Source organism: Protopterus annectens, chromosome 2.part1 (assembly GCF_019279795.1).
Source record: "Protopterus annectens isolate FY-2018-M chromosome 2.part1, PAN1.0, whole genome shotgun sequence".
NCBI lineage: Eukaryota > Metazoa > Chordata > Ceratodontiformes > Protopteridae > Protopterus > Protopterus annectens.
The window spans coordinates 554,297,775-554,315,617 of NC_056729.1; the positions used below are offsets into that span (position 1 = coordinate 554,297,775).

Here is a 17,843-nt window from a genome sequence, read left to right on the forward strand (position 1 = left end):
CCAGATTTACATTTACTGTTATTGATAGGGTCCGGGGTTGTAATTTTTCTAAAGCTGGCTGGCACACTATATTAAACAATAAGGAATCAGGTTGGATTATCAGGCTAGGGGGGTTGTTTAAACCTGGTCTGAATGAATTGTCATAATGGTACATTCAACCAATAATTTTTGCGAATGCTAATGATGTTGTGTATTTAAAGACTAGTTATTTTCATTTGTGTTAATGCACTGAGGAAGGCTGTTGCCGAAACCGGTCTGCTTTTTGTTTTTTCAAACCACTTAAATAAATAGTTTAAAGTTTTTTACCCATTGTGCTGGACCATTTTGGGTTTTATTTGTTGCCTGAGTTGGTTTGGCCCGTGCACATCCGTATGAGCGGGTGTATGTGTTTGGTGTTACCTGAGACCACCTTAGGCATAAATTCAGCGCTGGTTCTCAGAGCGACCCTGTCTGTGTGGAAGATGATGAAGGGCTCAGTAGCCATTAGGGCCTGGAGCTCAAATACCCTCCTGGCAGAAGTGATGGCTAGCAATAGAGCAGTTTTCCAAGAGAGGTACTTGAGATCTACTGAGGATGCTGGTTCAAAAGAGTAGAGTCAACTTTTTCAAAATAAAGTTTAGATCCCAAGCTGGTGCAGATGGCCTTCTAGGTGGCCTGGTGTGAGCCACAACTCTGAGGGACTGTTTTAAGAGGTGCTGAGAGAATAAGGGCTGCTCCCCTGGACATAGGCTGAGATAGCTGAAGCATAAGCCTTGACAGAGGAGTAGGACAGCTCCTTTTCTAGAAGCTATTCCAGGTAGTCCAGAATTAGAAGTTATGTACTTACCATAACGTTCCATCTGAGTAGGTGGATTCATTTGTCTGCAACCTGTGGGTATGGATCCAATATCGGATCCGAACCGGCATGGTTTATCCAGCTATGGATCCGAGCTCCTAGCTCCTCCCCTCACCCATAATGCCCTGCTCTCCCTACATGACCTCAGATCGAGTTTGCCCTGCACCAACTACCCTAACCAAAGGGTAACACACCCTATGCAGGAAACTGACAAGGCCAGGGGGATAGGAGGGCGGGATGGTTGCAGACAAATGAATCCACCTACTCAGATGGAACGTTATGGTAAGTACATAACTTCTAAATCTGAAGTAGGAGAATTCATTTGTCAGCAACCTGTGGGACAGAGTCCCCAGCTACCTGAATCTTGGGTGGCCATAATGGAAGGATATTCCAGAGCACCGCGGAGCCAAAGGATGCTCTACCTCTAGAAGTGACGTCCAGCTTGTAATGAGTAATAAAGGTATGAGATGAAGCCCAAGTGGCTGCTGAACAAATGTCATCCAGAGGAACCCTAGACTTAAAGGCCGCTGAAGTAGAGACAGACCGGGTCGAATGAGCATGGACTCCCTCCGGTACGGGCCTCCCAGAGGCTTCGCCAACAAAATACACTGAGAAATCCAGCGTGACAAAGAAACTTTGGAAATTGGTTTACTCAGGTTGAATTTGGCAAATAAATGAACAACTGGTCTGATTGCCAATGACCAGCTGTCCTATGAAGGTAAAAACGAAGCTGCCTGTGAACATCCAAGGAATGCAGCTTGTATTCGCCTTTGTTTTGATACTTAGGGAAGAAAACAGGGAGGTTGATGGACTGATTAATGTTAGCTTCCGAAGCTACTTTAGGAAGAAAGGAGGGATTGATCCTTAGGTACACCCGGTCCGGATGAAAAATCAAATAAGGCGGTTTCATGGACAGAGCCTGAAGCTCTGAAACTCTCTTAGCCGAAGTAATGGCTACCAAAAAAGCAGTCTTAAAGGACAAGTATTTAAAATCGACTGTGACCGCAGGTTCGAAGGGGGGAGCGGTCAAGGCCTGAAGTACCAAGGAAAGATCCCACGGGGGAACCGTTTCTTTGACAGGGGGTCTGAGCAAAAAGGTGCCTTTTAGGAAGGTTTTGCATAACTTAGCCGACATAAGAGACCCTGAATCGTGTCCAACATGGTAATGAGATATGGCCGCCAGCTGTACTTTGACCGTGGAACTACTGGCGCCATCATTAAAGAGAGTAGTAAGGAAATCTAGAACCAAAGGAAGGGGGACCGTGAAAGGATCTAGGTCTTGCCGCTCTGCCCAAATGGAGAAACGCTTCCATTTACTGCAGCAAATTTTTCTGGTAGAGGGCTTTTGGGCCGCTACCAGAATGGCCTCAACTGGGGACGAGATACCGGGAGTCCTAATTAGGAGTGGAACTGGAGCAGCCAAGCAGTCAACTTCAGGTTGTCCAGGTTCGGAGTTGGCAGGTTCGATGGGTGTGATATCAGATCCGGAATGAGATCTAGAATCCAAGGTGGATTCACTGAATGAAACCTTAGGTAAGGGAACCAGATTTGTCGAGGCCAGAACGGGGCAATGAGGATCATTCTGCACCCCAACCGAGAGGCTTTCTGAAGTACTTGTAGCATCAAAGGTAGAGGGGGTATGCGTAAAGAAGTCCGGGAGGCCAAGCATGCACCAGAACGTCCCTCGGAGAATCCCCTGGAGGGGGGATTAGAGCGAAAAAACTGTCGCACTTGGCGTTTAAAGAAGAAGCAAAGAGATCGCAACAGGGAGTCCCCCACTGTGCGAAGATACGTTTCGCTACTTGAGAATTGAGAGACCACTCGTACGGGGAGAGAATGGTGCGACTGAGCTTGTCCACTAGGATGTTGGTCCGACCCGGAATATGCGTTGCGATGAGAAAGCGGTTGGTGGAGATCGCCCATTCCCACACTCTCATGGCTTCTCGACATAAAGGGTAAGACCTGGTTCCCCCCTGTTTGTTGATGTACCAGACCACCGACATGTTGTCTGATTGAATCGCAATTGTTCCCAGGGGAAGGAGGGCCTGAAGTGCTCGCAACGCCAAGAGCACCGCCCTCATTTCCAGAACATTGATATGCAGGGAGGTCTCTGAATCACTCCACGTGCTTTGGACCATCCGGCCCGCAAAATGCCCCCCCCCCCACCCGAGGCGGGAAGCATCCGTGGTCACCGTGGCGAGAGGGGGAGATGCACAAAAGGGGCGGCCCCTGTGGAGGTCCGGAGAATGGAGCCACCACAAGAGAGACCGCTTGCAAGCCTTGCTGATTGCAATGGGATGATACAGGGGGAGGGAGAGAAATGACCATTGCACCTGAAGTGTCCATTGAAGCACCCGCATGTTCAAGCGGGCATGTGGAAGAAGAGTAATCGCTGCCGCCATAGACCCTAGCGCCCTCAGGATCAATTCCACAGGTGTTGAGCTGGAGTGAAGGATGGCCCGCACCTGGAGTCGCAGATTCCGAACCCTGTCGGTTGTGAGAAAGGCTCTTAAATTTCTCTTGTCTAACCTGGCTCCTATAAATTCTATTGTTTGAGTAGGGACCAGGTTGGACTTTTCTACGTTTACCGTGATGCCTAGCTTGGGAGCTAGACGAAGGAAGGAGTCTCTTGCCAAAGAGAGTAGATGCCTTGTTGGGGCGGTGAGAAGCCAGTCGTCTAGGTACGGAAAGACCTGCATCCCCTGAAGCCTCAGGTGGGCCGCAACCACTGCTAACACTTTGGTGAACACCCTGGGGGCCGTGGTGAGACCAAAGGGAAGGACCCTGAACTGGTAGTGACTGGCTCCCAGCCGGAAGCGAAGAAACCTCCTGGATCGTCTGTCCATCAGAATGTGGTAGTATGCGTCCTTGAGGTCTATAGAGCACATCCGGTGATTCTCCCTAGAAGGGGAGGATGGACTGCAAAGTGACCATCCGGAACTTCTCTTTGGGAACTGACAGGTTCAACAGGGACAGGTCTAGAATGAGTCTTAGGTCCCCCGTCTTTTTTGGCACTAAAAAGAACCTGGAGTAGAACCCTGATCCGATCTGGTCTGGGGGACGGGCTGGATGGCTCTTTTTCTCAGCAGATGGCCAATTTCTGCTGAAGCGGCCTCCCTCTGATCGGGTGGAACATCGGGGAGGATTTTTAACTTTGGGACATGAAGAAAGGGGATCTTGTAACCTCTGGATATAATCCGGAGTACCCAGCGGTCCAATGTAATGGACTCCCATGCCGCTAGGTGCTCCGAGAAACGTCCCCCGACTGCCTCCAGAGTGGAGCAGTCGGGCAACCCCTCAGGGTTGCTGCATGGGCCGTTGGTTCCCTGGACCCAAAGTTCCTGGGAGCCCCTCTGCCCCTAGGGCGGCGTCCTCCCTGTCCTCCTCTGCCGCGGAAGGACTGGTTGTCCGGAGCGGGTTGGGAATGCTGCGACTTCCGGAACCACATCTTCTTCTGGCCCTTTTGGTTCCTAGAGTAGGACCTCTGGGACAAAGAGAAGCGGACTCCGACGGCAGACAGCATCTTCCCGTCCTTCTCGCTCTGAACCAAGGTATCGCGAACCGTCTTGCCAAAAAGGGCAGAACCGTCAAAGGGGGCGTTCACGAATGATGCCTTGAAGGGCTCTGTAAAATCGCAGTGGCGGAGCCAGGCCTGCCGTCTTGTGACTAGGCCCGCTCCCGCAGCTCTAGCGCCTCCCTCGGTAGCGTGGGAAAGTAACCGCATAGAGGTGTTAGTCACAGAACGAAGAGTGGCCATACTGGTGGCGTGCATAAGTTTGTCCTCCTCCGATATGGACTCTGGGGGGGATGCAGCGTATTCCTTGATAAGATCGCGCTGCATCCTAATGACGTGTGCCAAATAGTTGAGCGCCCTCACTGAGAAGGTCGCTGAACTAAAGATTCGCTTCCCCAAACGGTCCATCATCCGAGACTCCTTGCACGGGGGATGGACTGAGGGACTCTCCTGGGCGAGTTCCCTCTTAGTGGCTGCTGCCGACAACATGGCATCTACTGGGGGTCCCTTGCTCCAGTGGGCATGGTCAGCAGGGGGGCTAAGGATCCTGTCGGGCCTCTTAGGGATTGGCTCCACGGTGTCCGGGTCCTTCCACGCCCTGGTGGTAATAAGGTCCACCAGGGGGTTGGCAGGAGGGGACACCCAAGAGGTAGACGGGCCCGCTTCAAATGCCTCCAAGAACACTGACTCGTCCGAGGAAGACTTTGGGGCAGACCACCCACCTCTAATCCATAACATTTCCATGATGTCTCCGAAGGAGACATCCTCAGGGGGTGATCTTGGGGAGCCTTCCCCTTCCTCCAAGTCAGTGTCTTCGGTCAAAGACTCGGGGGAGTCTATGTGCCTCCTCTTACACGAATGCTTGCGAGGTGCTTCCTCGGGGTGGCTGTCCGAGGAGCCCTCACCAGCAATGTCCAGAACCACAGGAACTGCTTGGGCAGTGAAGTGGGCTGTCCCAGTGGAAGATGGAAGCCTGGCCCAGAGCAGATGGAGTGCGGGACGGAGCCGAAGCAAGGGCCGGGGGTCCGGATGCCCTCAACAGAGCCCTCTCTACTACAACAAAAGCCGAGGGGGAGCCAGCCTCGACAATAGGATCCGAAAGTCGGCTCCCCTCGGATCCGATGAGCGGATCGGAGCCGGCGCCGAGCCCCTCGGATCCGAGGGATCAGTGTGCTCTGACAAGGACGGCGCCGAAGGCACACTGAGTCCCTCAGATCCGAAGCTCGGGCCAAGGCTCCAAGAGGTCGGATCCGACAGACTCGAGGGCAGGGTCGGATCCGAAGTACCCAGTACTGTCGGCTCCGACCAACCCGCGGCTCCGAGGCTGCCCGGCTCCGGGCGCTCCGAACCCGGGTAGCGGGTCGGAGAAGGAGCAATGGGCTTAAAAAAGGGGGTCGAGCCCCCCCCCCCAGAAGGGGGGGGGAGGCAGGAGCACTCCCATCTGCATCTGGGCCTGGATGAACCTTCGCATCATCCGGTCCAGATCAGCATCGGAGAGGCTGTAAGTAGACCTCGACGAGGCTACTGAGGTAGGCCTTGAGTGCCGCCTCGACAGCCTCGATGGAGGTCGGGTCTCCTCATCCTCAGGCTCCGGTGAAAAGCACGGGGACCGGAGCCGAGGTGGGGGAGAACCAGCAGCCAGAGAGGCCGGAGGAGAAGCCCACTTAGCCGGCGGGGCCGAAACGGAGGTCTCGGCCCGCCGCTTGTGGTGCTTCTCTCCGTCCTTTTCCTGGCTTCCCTCTCCTCCGACCCTTTGGCGGGAGTTTGAATCCCGGGTGGAGGAGGGGGAGCAGGCAAGGCAGGGACTGCCGAAGCAGTGACCACCAAGGGGGCGGGGGCCGAAGCCGAGTCTGGGGGCAAGAGTCCCGCCAAGACCAGCTTCGACCTCCGCTCCTTCAATGCCCTGGGGTTGAACCCTGCACAGATTGAACACCCTGAAGTGAGGTGTTCAACCCCAAGGCATCGAACGCGCAGTGTGGCCATCAGCAGGGGAAAGCTTATGGCCACACTCGGAGCACTTTGAGAAAACAGCCTTTGGGGCCTCAGACATCACTATTTTTTTTTTTTTTTAAATAGTAACAATAAAATAAACTAAAACACTCACACAAAGCCCCCCCCAAAAAAACACACACACACACACACACACACACACACACACACACACACACACACACACACACACCAACTACGAACCAGCGAGGGGAGGGTAAAAACTATATTAAATTAACCCAAAAAAGATATAAACAGAAGGGAAACCTATAACTTTCACACAACTTAAAAGTTTTAAAACCCTTTAATAAGAATACTAAGACTTAGCTTTTGGAGCTCTGACGACCCAGCCTTTACCATGCGCGGCAAACTAGATCTGAGGTCATGTAGGGAGAGCAGGGCATTATGGGTGAGGGGAGGAGCTAGGAGCTCGGATCCATAGCTGGATAAACCATGCCGGTTCGGATCCGATATCGGATCCATACCCACAGGTTGCTGACAAATGAATTCTCCTACTTCAGATCTAGTGTTAAAGTGGTATTGGCGCTGTCTGTGCCTCTGCTGCTGCACTAGCAGGTGAACCTTTTCCATTTCGCTGAATAAGATTTTCTGGTGCTGGGTCTACAGGCCTCCTTAATAATGTCTAACACTTGCTTGCTGAGGGCTGCAGTGTTATCTGCTATTGAGGAATCAACTATGCGGTTAACCTGAGAGTGGCCAGGCCTGGGTGCAGTAGCTTCCCTCTCTGCTGTGTGAGAAGGTTTGTAGAGGGGGATAACAGGATGGGAGGGTACCTGCTCAGACTTAGCAGCATGGGGTACCAGTGCTGCCTCATCCAGTCTGGGGCAATTAGGATGACCCTTAGCCCTTCTTCTCTGATCTTGAGCAGCACCCTGGGTATCATAGGTAGTGGTGGGAAAGCGTATACAAACAGGCTGCCCCAATGAAAGGAGAGAGCATCTACCCTCCAAGTTTCTGGGTGAAACTCTCTTGAACAAACTTTTGTTAGCTGGCAGTTCCGGTAGCTTGCAAAAAGGTCTATGTCTGGTTTCCCCCAGATCTGACTGATCTGAAGGAAGGTCTTCCTGTGCCGGGGATCACTTCAGTAGCTCTGCTGGACAGATGCACAGGGAACTAATCTAAGGGGGTGGCGAAAGCCAACACATTCCGGCTAGGCTTATAAATGCCTTTGGGCAGATAGCCTAGTACCTAGCTATGAACTGCCACTCGTGTGGATGCAGGAGTTGTCTCCTTAACTGGTCTGCCAGGGTGTTTTGTTTCCCTGGAAGGCATTGTGCTATCAGGTGGAGCCCCAGATTTGAAGCTGACTGCCAGATTTTCATAGCTAAGCGACAGAGGGGGTAAGAATGGGTGCCCCCTTGCTTGTTGATGTACCACATGACAGCTGTGTTGTCGGTCTTGATTAAAAGGACTCCTGGTGACAGATGTTCTTGGAAGGTTAAAATTGCTCTGTGCACTGCTAGTACTTCTTTCAGGTTGATATGGACACCCCGAACCTCCTGTTCTCAAAAAGCCTGAGTTTGCAGTGTTCCTCAGTGAGCTCCCCAGGCAATGTCTGAGGAGTCTATGGTTATGGTTTGGCCATGTGGCTGAAGGACAAAGGGGAGACCCTTGTTTAGGTTGCAAGCCTTGGCCCACCATAGGAACTCCTTCCCCAGACAAAGAATCAGGGGAAGTTGGTGTTCCAGTGACTGGGAGTGCTGGCACCAGAAATTCCTTAGGTAACACTGCAATTTTCTCACATGTAGCCTGGCAAGGGGCACCAGCAGGATGCAGGACGCCATGTATACCAGGGCTTGCTGGACTTTTCTGGCAGTGAGGTGGGTTTTGTGTGCCAGCTGGGCAAAGTAAGACTATAGGAAGTCCTGCTTCTGAGGTGGGAGGAAGGCCATTTGTGCTCAGGTGTCTAGAAGGGTGCCCAGGAAGGTAGTCCTTTGTGTGGGCTGTAGGTGGGGCTTTTCCCGGTTGATGGTAAATCCCAGAGAGGTTAACAGGGTTTGCACAAAAGAGAGGTCCTGCAGGAGTTTCTCCTTGGTTTCTGCCTGTTTAAGGCAGTCATTGAGATAGGGATAAATGTGTCTGCCCTTTTGTCTGCAAAATGCAATGACTGGAGCCAGGCACTTGGTAAAGACTCTGAGAGCAGTGGATAAGCCAAAGGGCAGAACAGAGAACTGAAAGTGATGGGACCCTGCTCTGAACGTTAGGTAACTCCCACAGTACTGTCTGATAGGGAAATGCAGGTAGGCATCATTCAGATCTAGGGTCACTAGCCAGGCTTGTGGCAGGAGCATAGGTAGTACTTTTTATAGAGTTAGCATCTTGAATTTTGGAACCAGGAGGGACAGATTCAGGGTGGAGAGATCTAGGATACGGCGCAAAGTGCCCTCTTTTCTGGGAACCAGGAACAGTCTTGAATAAAATCCTTTTCTGGCCCATTCATTTGGTACAGGTTCTACAGCACCCTGAGCATGAAGCTTTCTGATCAGACAGGGATGTCTGGGCACCTGACCTTTTTGGGTTCTCTTTGAAATAGAATCTGTACCCGCTGGCAATAATTTTTAGGACCCATAGATCTGAGGTGATTGCCTGCCAGTTTTCTAAGAAGAGGGAAAGTCTTCCTCTTAGCCTGTTGGGTGACCTGAGGGGCAGAGGGGAGGGGGGAGAGACATTGAGAGTCATTGGAGAAGGGAGTTGGTTTAGAACTCCCTTGCCTAGGAACAGTAGTGAACCACTGCCTGGGTTTTTTTTTTGGTTAAGGGACTGTTACCTAGGGGTTCTGTCTCTGTGTCCCTTTCTCTGGACTGGTTTTGTTTGAGAGGGAAAGGATCAGTGTTTAGTGGGGAAGTTTCTGCTTTACCTGGGATGCTGCACCTGTAAGAAGTCTTTGACAGTTTGCATGGAGTTGCTTTGTCCTCCATTTTCTTAATGATCTCCTCTGCTTTAGGTCAAAACAACTGGTCTTTATCTAAGGGGGCGTCTAGCAGTTTGGATTTTACCTGGTCAGGCAAAGGCTTCTCTCTTAACCAGGCATACCTTCTGATTACTGAGCCTGTGATTAACCCTGGTAGAAGCTTCTAAGGCATGAAAACCACAATGTAAGGAGTATTTGGCTACCTGACAGCTAGACTACTGTATGAGGTCTGTTAATTCTCTGGTAGTACTATTGTCAGGAATGGAAGACAACTTCTGTTTAATCAATTCAAGGACGTTTTGCTGGAATCTGAGCATATGAAATTGACAATTTAATGCTATTACTGCTAAAGTGTCTGAAGTGTATACCTTTTTCCCATTCTGTCTAAAGATCTACTTTCTTTGTCAGCTGGAATGGGATTTCTAGATGAGCTTGCCCTAGCTCCATTAGGGCCTTAGAGTAATGACTTCAGGGTCTGCAGTAGGGTTCTTGAAAATATATTTGTGGGTGTCCTGCACCCTGTAATATTTGTCTGGTTTTCTGTGTGCCTGGGGGAGAGAATCTGGTGAAAAGGCAGATTCTAGAAAAACATCCTCCACTACGTCCAGGATAGGCGGAATGGCCAGAGGTTTATGCTGGGGCAGGTCAAGGAACTCTCTCAATCTCTTCGTAGACTGAGGGTAATCTTGGGCCTCCCACTGAATGTGTTCTCTGAGGGAATTTAAGGTTTTCCCAAAAGAGAAGTCCTCAGGGTGGGGGGTGGGGGGGTGGAATGGGGTCATCAGCATCAGAGACCTCAAATGCTGATAAGGGTTGGTCTTCCATGTCTGACTCCTCAAGGACAGATAGTTCTGATTCCTGGTCAGAAAGGGCCTCAGGGGAAGCATCCCTTTTTCTTTTGACTGGGGTGGGAGGGTGGGGCTGGCTTCCTTTAATAACAGTCATCAAAAGTCATCAAGTCTTCTGCCATTTTGAGCAGTTACTGTGACTGAGGAGCAGGCTGGCTAGGTGTAGGTCGGTGGCTGGGTCCTAGGGGAGGGACCTTTTTGGGAGCAGTCTTAGGTTTGGGTCTGGACGGGTCGGTAGTCTTAAACAAAGTGAGTTTAACCAGCAGGGTTGTCATCGGTCTGAGTCTGGCTTCGGTTGGGTCTCAGCAGAAGCCAGTACCTGCAAAGCAACTCCAGACCCGACCACGTGAGGAAATGGTGACATACTGGCAGAGGGAGGTGGAGCCGGTGGCGTACTGAACTCCAAATGGGTCTCTGTAGAGGCCTGCGACGGTTCCTCTGCTGGCGTCAGGGGCTGCGAAGGCTCCTCATTGAGTTCAGCTGTAGCACTGAGTTGAAAAATACCACACTTTTGTCCTGAATCATCAGAGGGCCTAACGTTTAGAGACCTATCTCTATCCTTTTCTTTCTTTTTTCTGGGCAAGTCAGTAGCCGGTTGAGAGACTGACGTCATATCGAGTTGAGAAAAAGAGTCACTAAAATGCCTATCTACAGTTTCAGCCTTCTTCGTATGGTTCTAGCATTAAACAGGGCACAGAACCTGCACCCGGGACGTCATGATATGGTCCTAAACAAATGACACAGAGAGAATGGAAGTCTCGGTGTGGGATCTGCTTTCCACAACTGAGACAATTATTGACTTTCTCTGACATCGGTTAAAAACAAGAAAATGTTCCCCAACAGGGTACTTAGCTTTATACAGTTTTCCTCACTCTGGCAACAACCGACCAACGCACTCGCAAAACTGCTTCTGCATCAGGCTCCACGGCAAGAAAGACTGATGTAATGGCATATGCTGTCACCCTTTATAGCCCTGATGACCTGACGTCAGCTGCTGTCTCTGAACAGCAGATGCAGGAGGGAAATCCTTTAATCTGGTATTCAGGCCGGCCAAGGCCTACCCAGCAGGGATAACCCACAAATAATGACTGCAACAGTGAAACACGAAGAACATTTATAGTTGCCTGTTCATAGGGGAAGCAAAAAAATCTACTTGAGGGGTACCTTACTAAGGTACGATGTCTAGAAAAATCCCCGTGAAACATCCATATATGAGGATCTGCCCTGGACCTGCTCCAATTTTCTGCTACTAGTTTGTGCTTGGAGGGAATGTAAGCTGTATGCAAAGTTAGTAGATAGCTGACTGCAAAATCCCAAGCCCAAAGAAACAGCCTGCAAAGAAAGTAAGATTTTGTGTCCCCCTTGCTTGTTTATGTACCACATAACCATGGTTTTGTCTGTGAACGTTCTCAAAGAATGTGGACTCCAAAGGGGGGTACAAGATATAAAGAGCCAGAATTAGAACACTCATCTCTTTTATGTTGATGTGGTCCACTTGTTGCTAGAAGACCAAACTCCCTGGACCATGATGAGATGGAAGATGCTCCCCAAACCTGACTGGAAGCATCTGTCTACATGTCCTGAGTGGGAAGAGGTACTTGAAAAGGCAGGCTGGGATTCAGAGAAATCTGCTGGATCCACCACAGAAACTCGCATATAAGGCAATGTAAGACAAGGATGAGAAGATCCAGTAGATGGCGGAAAATGTTACCATAATGGTAGATGTCCTTCTCTTCACTGTTGCAGTATTCATAACAACAGGGATTCCCTGCCAAAGGCTGCCCGACATACGGCCAGTATACTAAAGCCTTAGGTTGCTTTAAGGTATACTGTATATCACGCGTATGCTCCACAATTAGCATAGGGCATAAAGGTGACATCCGTTTGTACCATCCTGAGAAATGACAGTCTCAGCAGGAATGCCAGTCCAAGGAGTAGAGAGGTAACAAGTACATCCAGAAGAGAACTATACCATGGAAGGAAGGATGGAGTGAATACTGCAACAGTGATGAAAAGGGCAATCTACCATTATGGTAAAATTTTACACAACTGTACCATGTCCTTCCGTTTCACTGTTGCAGTATTCATAACAATAGGTAAAGTACCAAAGCTCAGCAAGAAGAGAGGGAGAAAGGAAGGACAAGCAAAGCTCTCTAGGAAGCCATGAAGGATGACTAGCAAAACCAACTCTACGTCTGGAAATTCCATCCAATTTGCAGTGCTTGGTGAATGTATGCACAGAAGTCCAGGTAGATGCCTCAAGAACAGAGTTACTATCCAACCCCTTGAAGAAAGCACCAGAAGAAGCCAAAGCTCCAGCACAGTGAGCCTTAAGAGAAGGAAGGCTTTTCCCATGAAAGGAGCAACAAAAAAGAAAAAAAAAAATGACTTTAGAAATCCAAGAAAAAAAATTAGTTTACTTGGACACACCTGATTCTAAAGACCTAGGATGAAAGGAAACGGTTGATCAGATTTATGAAAAGTCTTAGTCTTATCCAAATAAAATCAGAATTATTTATGTACATCCAACGTATGCAGGACCTTCTTACTAGCAGACTGAGTTGAAGAGAAAAAAGTGGGCAAATCAACAGACAGATTAAGGGACAACTCATTTACCGCCTTGGGCCCAAAAGGACACCCTATCCTTATGAAAAGCCAAAAAAGGAGGAAACCATAAGGGCTTGAAGCTCAGACACTCATCTGGCAGAAGTAAGGGCTAAGAAAAGTACAGTCTTCCAAGAGCAATGCTGCAAGGAAGCTGAAGCTGTATGCTCAAAAGGAGCTTGGATCAATTTTTTTCCAAAACAAAATTAAGATCCCAGGGAGGATGAACAGGCTTCCTGACAGGCCTAATATGTAGGATGCCTTTAAGAAATTGTTTGACATCAAATCTAGGTGATAAAGGCAGACAAGCAGAGATAGCTGATAAGTGAGCCTTAACAGAAGAATAAGCCAACCCAGCACTGAGCAGTTCACACAGATAAGAAAGAACCAAAGGAACATCCGAATAAAGTGGATCCATGTTACAAAAAAGACACCAATCAGAAAACCCTCTTCCATTTGGATAAGTAGGACTTCCTCATACTGAATTTCCTGGCCAGCTTCAGGACAATAAACATGCATGTCCTCAGGAAAAAAAAGGTGTCTGTGGAATCAAAATCCTATCACCCACAGTATCAGCTGAGGAGTGGACAGGTGGGGATAGATGACAGATCCCTTGTGTTGTGTGAGTAGGTCCACCCTATGAGGTAATGTGTGATGACTGCCCCTGGCTAAATGCAGAAGAGCGACCAATGCTGTCTCATCCAAAAGGCAGCCTCCAGCAAGATTTTGGCAGCATCCTGTTTAATTTTGAACAGGACTTTTGGAAGGAAAGGAAGGGGAGGGAAGGCATAAAGAAACATCCCCTTACAAGAAAAGGATATGTTGTCTACCCTCCAAACCAGAGGACCTGGGACTCCGGCACAAAAAAGAGGAAGTTGTCTGTTCAGAGGGGATGCAAAAAAGGAACTATATGAGGAGTACCCCACTGGTGGACAATGCCCAGAAACACATCCCTGTGAAGCATCTATCCATGGGATTAAGTTATGGGCCTGCTCAAAGAATCTGCCTGAGGGAATGAAAACTGCCTGAAGAGTTAGCTGATACTGGATAGCAAATTCCCATACTAAGAATGCCAACCGGCAAAAAAGATAAGACCTTGCCCCCCCCCCCCCATTTGTTTACATACTACATCACTGTGGTATTGTCCATAAACACCCTGAAAGGTCCTGGGGAGAAGAGAGGATGAAAAACCTGAAGAGCCAGCAGAAGAGCTCTCATTTTTTTGACAATGATGTGTTCTTCCTGTTGAAGTGACCAGACCCCCTGCACCTTTAGGGAGCCAAATGTTGCTCCCCATCCTACATCTGAACAGCTCCTGAGAGGGAACAGGTGGATGAAAAGGGAGCCCTGGATTGAGAGTCAACAGATGAATCCACCATTGAAGTTCCTTCTTGAGACAATGCAGAAGAGGAACTACAAATCTGACAGGAAGAGCATGTACAAGCCAAACTGACTTCAGAAACCCCTGAAACTTTCTTGTGTGGAGTTTGGCTAAAGGGAGCACAGGAATAGTGGAGATCATGAACCCCAGAGCTCTCAGAAATTCCCTGGTTGTAAAAAAAAAAAAAAAAAAAAAAAAAAGAAATTCCCTGGTTGTTAGTGAAGTCACAGGAAGAACGGACTGAAAAAAGGAAATTAGATTTAGGGCTTTGGGAGGAGGCAGGGATGCCAGCACAGGCACAGTCTGGATCCTGCATCTCAGAAAGACATGATCCTGAGAAGGACTTTTTGAAATGTATAGCGAACCCCAGGCTTTGCAGAAGGGAAATGGCACAGCCTCAGCAGATTTGTGGGTAAGACAAAGGGGGCTGATGATGAAACCAGCCGGTTCTCAGGGTCTTCGTCCAGCCTGACTGAGACATCTGGAGAAAGCTGGAAAGCAGAAGAATCAGTACTTTACTGTCTTCTTAAGTGGTGATTGAATATTGCAGTGGGTGGATCTGGAAGCCATGGAACCCTCGGCTAGAAGCTTCAGTGACTGGTTTTCTAAACAAATAGAAAGGGAAGACAGATGGATATGTAAAGTCTTCAGTACAGAAGCTTGACAAATCTCACACTGACTATGGTTGTGGGTAGCATCAAGACAAAAAAGGGCACTTTTCATGTCTATCCTTATGGGGAATCTGCCTCCCACACCCACATTTTCCCTTCCTGGATAACATGTAAAAGGTAATACAACTGAAAGGCAAAAAGAAGGAAAACAACTCAACAGGGCACTTATCTTCTGAAGGCTTAGTATCTGTATCTACATGATGCATGATTACAAACCAAACTGGAAAGTAACTTTTGGACTGGCAGCAAAGTTCTGAGGATTATGCAGTCGTATGTCACTTATGTACCTTATGGTTTAGACGTAGGATACATGTCTTATGTACTGTGCCTGGAAGGAGCTAAGGCTTTGGAATGCTGGCCAGACATTCGGCTACCTTTGGCAGGATATCCCATTTGTAAATAATACTGCAGCACAGATAAGGAAGGGCATCAAGATTTGTCATTGCTGGGGTGATCAGGGAGCTAGGTGGCCTACATGTAACCATAGAGGAAACCAGACACGAAGAGGAGACTAACAAAGAAGAAGAGTGGGTGACATTATCCCCCATACATCATAGAATAATACACAGATGGGATAAGGCCCAGATTAGATTGCATCTGCACCATGGCTTTCTAGAGTTTCAGGTAATCAATTTCCATGAAGATGGCCTGTTTGAAGAAACTAAAAGCAGGACCCAAGCAGAACGGGACCAAGAAAAGGATTATCTGGGAATATCCTCTGCCTCCTAATCAACTCTAACGTAAGCATCTTGGGAGGAAGACTTCCAACAACCTGGAAAGAGTCTGACAACAACTATTTACCTCCAGTAAAGATTCCCCATCTTCTCTTTGAAGCACTTTTGGAGACGGGACTACCCAGAAACTAAAAGTTACTTTCTTTTATAAGGCTCATCCATAGCTCTACATACTTTGGGCACAGCTGAAGTTGCTAGCTCCTGGTCATCCTTAAAAAAACAAATCTTTAAGAAAAAGATTGCTCTGACACATTTCCACTAATGCAATAGTTAAAGAAACAGAAATAACTCACTTTATTTTAAACAAATGTACTAAAACGAACAAGCAATGTAAGAGAAGTAAAAAAAGGGAGTAAAAACACAATCGGGGGGGGGGGGGGTCAACGACATGAAATTTAAACTGGAAAAAGCTCAGCAAATAACTGTAAACTCAAATGAATACCTGCCTTAATTTTATTCACATTTTATTTTGTGCACCTTCTTTTCACTAGATGATGCTAACAACTGCATGCTAGTAATTCCACTTGCTCTGCACACATCCACAACGTTTGGTAAGGCCAGGTTTATTTCTTTTAACAACTTGTCCTTTTTCATAATTTCTTATACCAACAATTATTATATCTCTTACTAAAGTAATACATAGCTCACCGCATTCAGAGTTTTTGTCCTCATTCTGTAAAAATATACATCTACAGTCTCTACTGCACTTTTTGGTTTTATAAATGGCAGACGACTAATAAATTGCATCTGTTTTCTTTTTCTCGGTTTACAAAAACATGATTTTTTTCCCTCTCTATGTGCTACTGTTTTTTTCCCCTCTTCATCCAGAAAGGTGAAACAGCTAAACATCTCTATGCAGTACATCTTGGAATAACCTCCAGTTTTTTATTTAAAATCTTCCAGTTTTCTGTCAAGTTTTCTTATAGTACAAAAATTCCATAAAGGAGGTTGCAGATGATCGATGCTTCTACTGAGGATTAGGAGTTACGTAGTTTCAAACACAGAAACTCTTAAAAGCAAATACATTTTATTACTTCAGGTTTATTTCTTTAGTTCTGGCATAGACTTCCACATTCTCTGAAACTATCATGTCAGCAGCCTTAATACAGAACACATATGGGAGATGTGGTCTAACCTCCACAAAGTCTGTTATTACAAGTGAATTCTCTAGAAACAATATGCTACATGGCATGCTAATCACTGTAGCTAGCGCACAAGTACTAAAGCAGAATACAGGATATCTGGAATCTAATGTGGGATTCTATAAAAATTTTTAAACATAAAAATTATGCACATTCTGAAAACAGTCATAAAACAACCTCATGCAGAGGAAAACCATTAAAACTAGTGTCATACCTTATTATAATATCAAACTGATCCAGAAAATATCCAAGTTTTAGCTTATGCAATACGCCTCCATTTCCAATAACTACGCACCGTTTGCAAGTTTGGAATTTCAATGTTTCTGGTAAATCCACCTCTGGCAACAGATCTAGTAGCTCATGCAGCTCCGATTCATACTCGTTAAAGCCAAGTGGAGGATGGTGGTGATAAACAGTCTTTACTTTTTCCTTCCATATGAAAGGAGAAATATGAGTCTTGTACTGAGGAAATAAACTGGCCATCTTTTCTTTGACAAAGTTACGCCTGCATTTTTGGCTCAGTACTTGAGTGGCATAATTTTCAGCTTCCTGTAAGAAAAAAATGTTTTTTTCTAAATTAAACTCTATTTTACAATTCCATTTACGTATGAGGTGTATCAGTCTTCTAAATGGTTATTAGCAAAATTGCAAACCACTACAGACTACCTGCCAAAAATGATTCTTGGCAGGTGCAAACATCATACCTGGCTTTGTTATGGTCTTAAATGTGGAATACCACAGGGAAAAGGAAGACACCAACTACTGTCACTGTTGGACATCACTTTTGTTTGGCCGGGTCTGATGACAGATCCAGCAAATTACATTAACCATTATTTTTCAAAGTAAACCCCTCATGAAATGGTAATGGAAAACTGGTTTAGAGCTGTAAAATAAGCATATTTTAATAGGGGTCATAAAATATCAAAAAGAAGGGCTTGATAAGCTTTACTAAGCTAGGTGTACTTTGAAAATTAAGAATCTTGAACATAATAGTTTTCTGTGCTATATAAACAAATGTTATTTATGAAAGATGCTGCTTCAAAATTACTTAGTTCTGCCACAGTTCACTTAATTTATCCTCGTTTAGGCTAACCACATTATTAGTATTCAGTGGTGGACACACATTCAGCAATACTACCCATTTTTAAAAATACTTGCCTCCACTCTCTGAAGACCAGACCTCATAGCAACTC

The 17,843-nt window shown here is 47.2% G+C and overlaps 1 protein-coding gene across 1 annotated transcript in view; it reads right to left on the bottom strand.

The window, feature by feature from the left end:
- The window catches only part of ST3GAL5 (ST3 beta-galactoside alpha-2,3-sialyltransferase 5), a 1,145,576-nt gene that overhangs the window by 355,089 nt on the left and 772,644 nt on the right, over positions 1-17,843 (bottom strand). Inside the window, exon 4 of the mRNA XM_044062329.1 lies at positions 16,865-17,199. Within this exon, the coding sequence (XP_043918264.1) occupies positions 16,865-17,199 (335 nt within the window). The remainder of the gene's footprint in view (positions 1-16,864; positions 17,200-17,843) is intronic.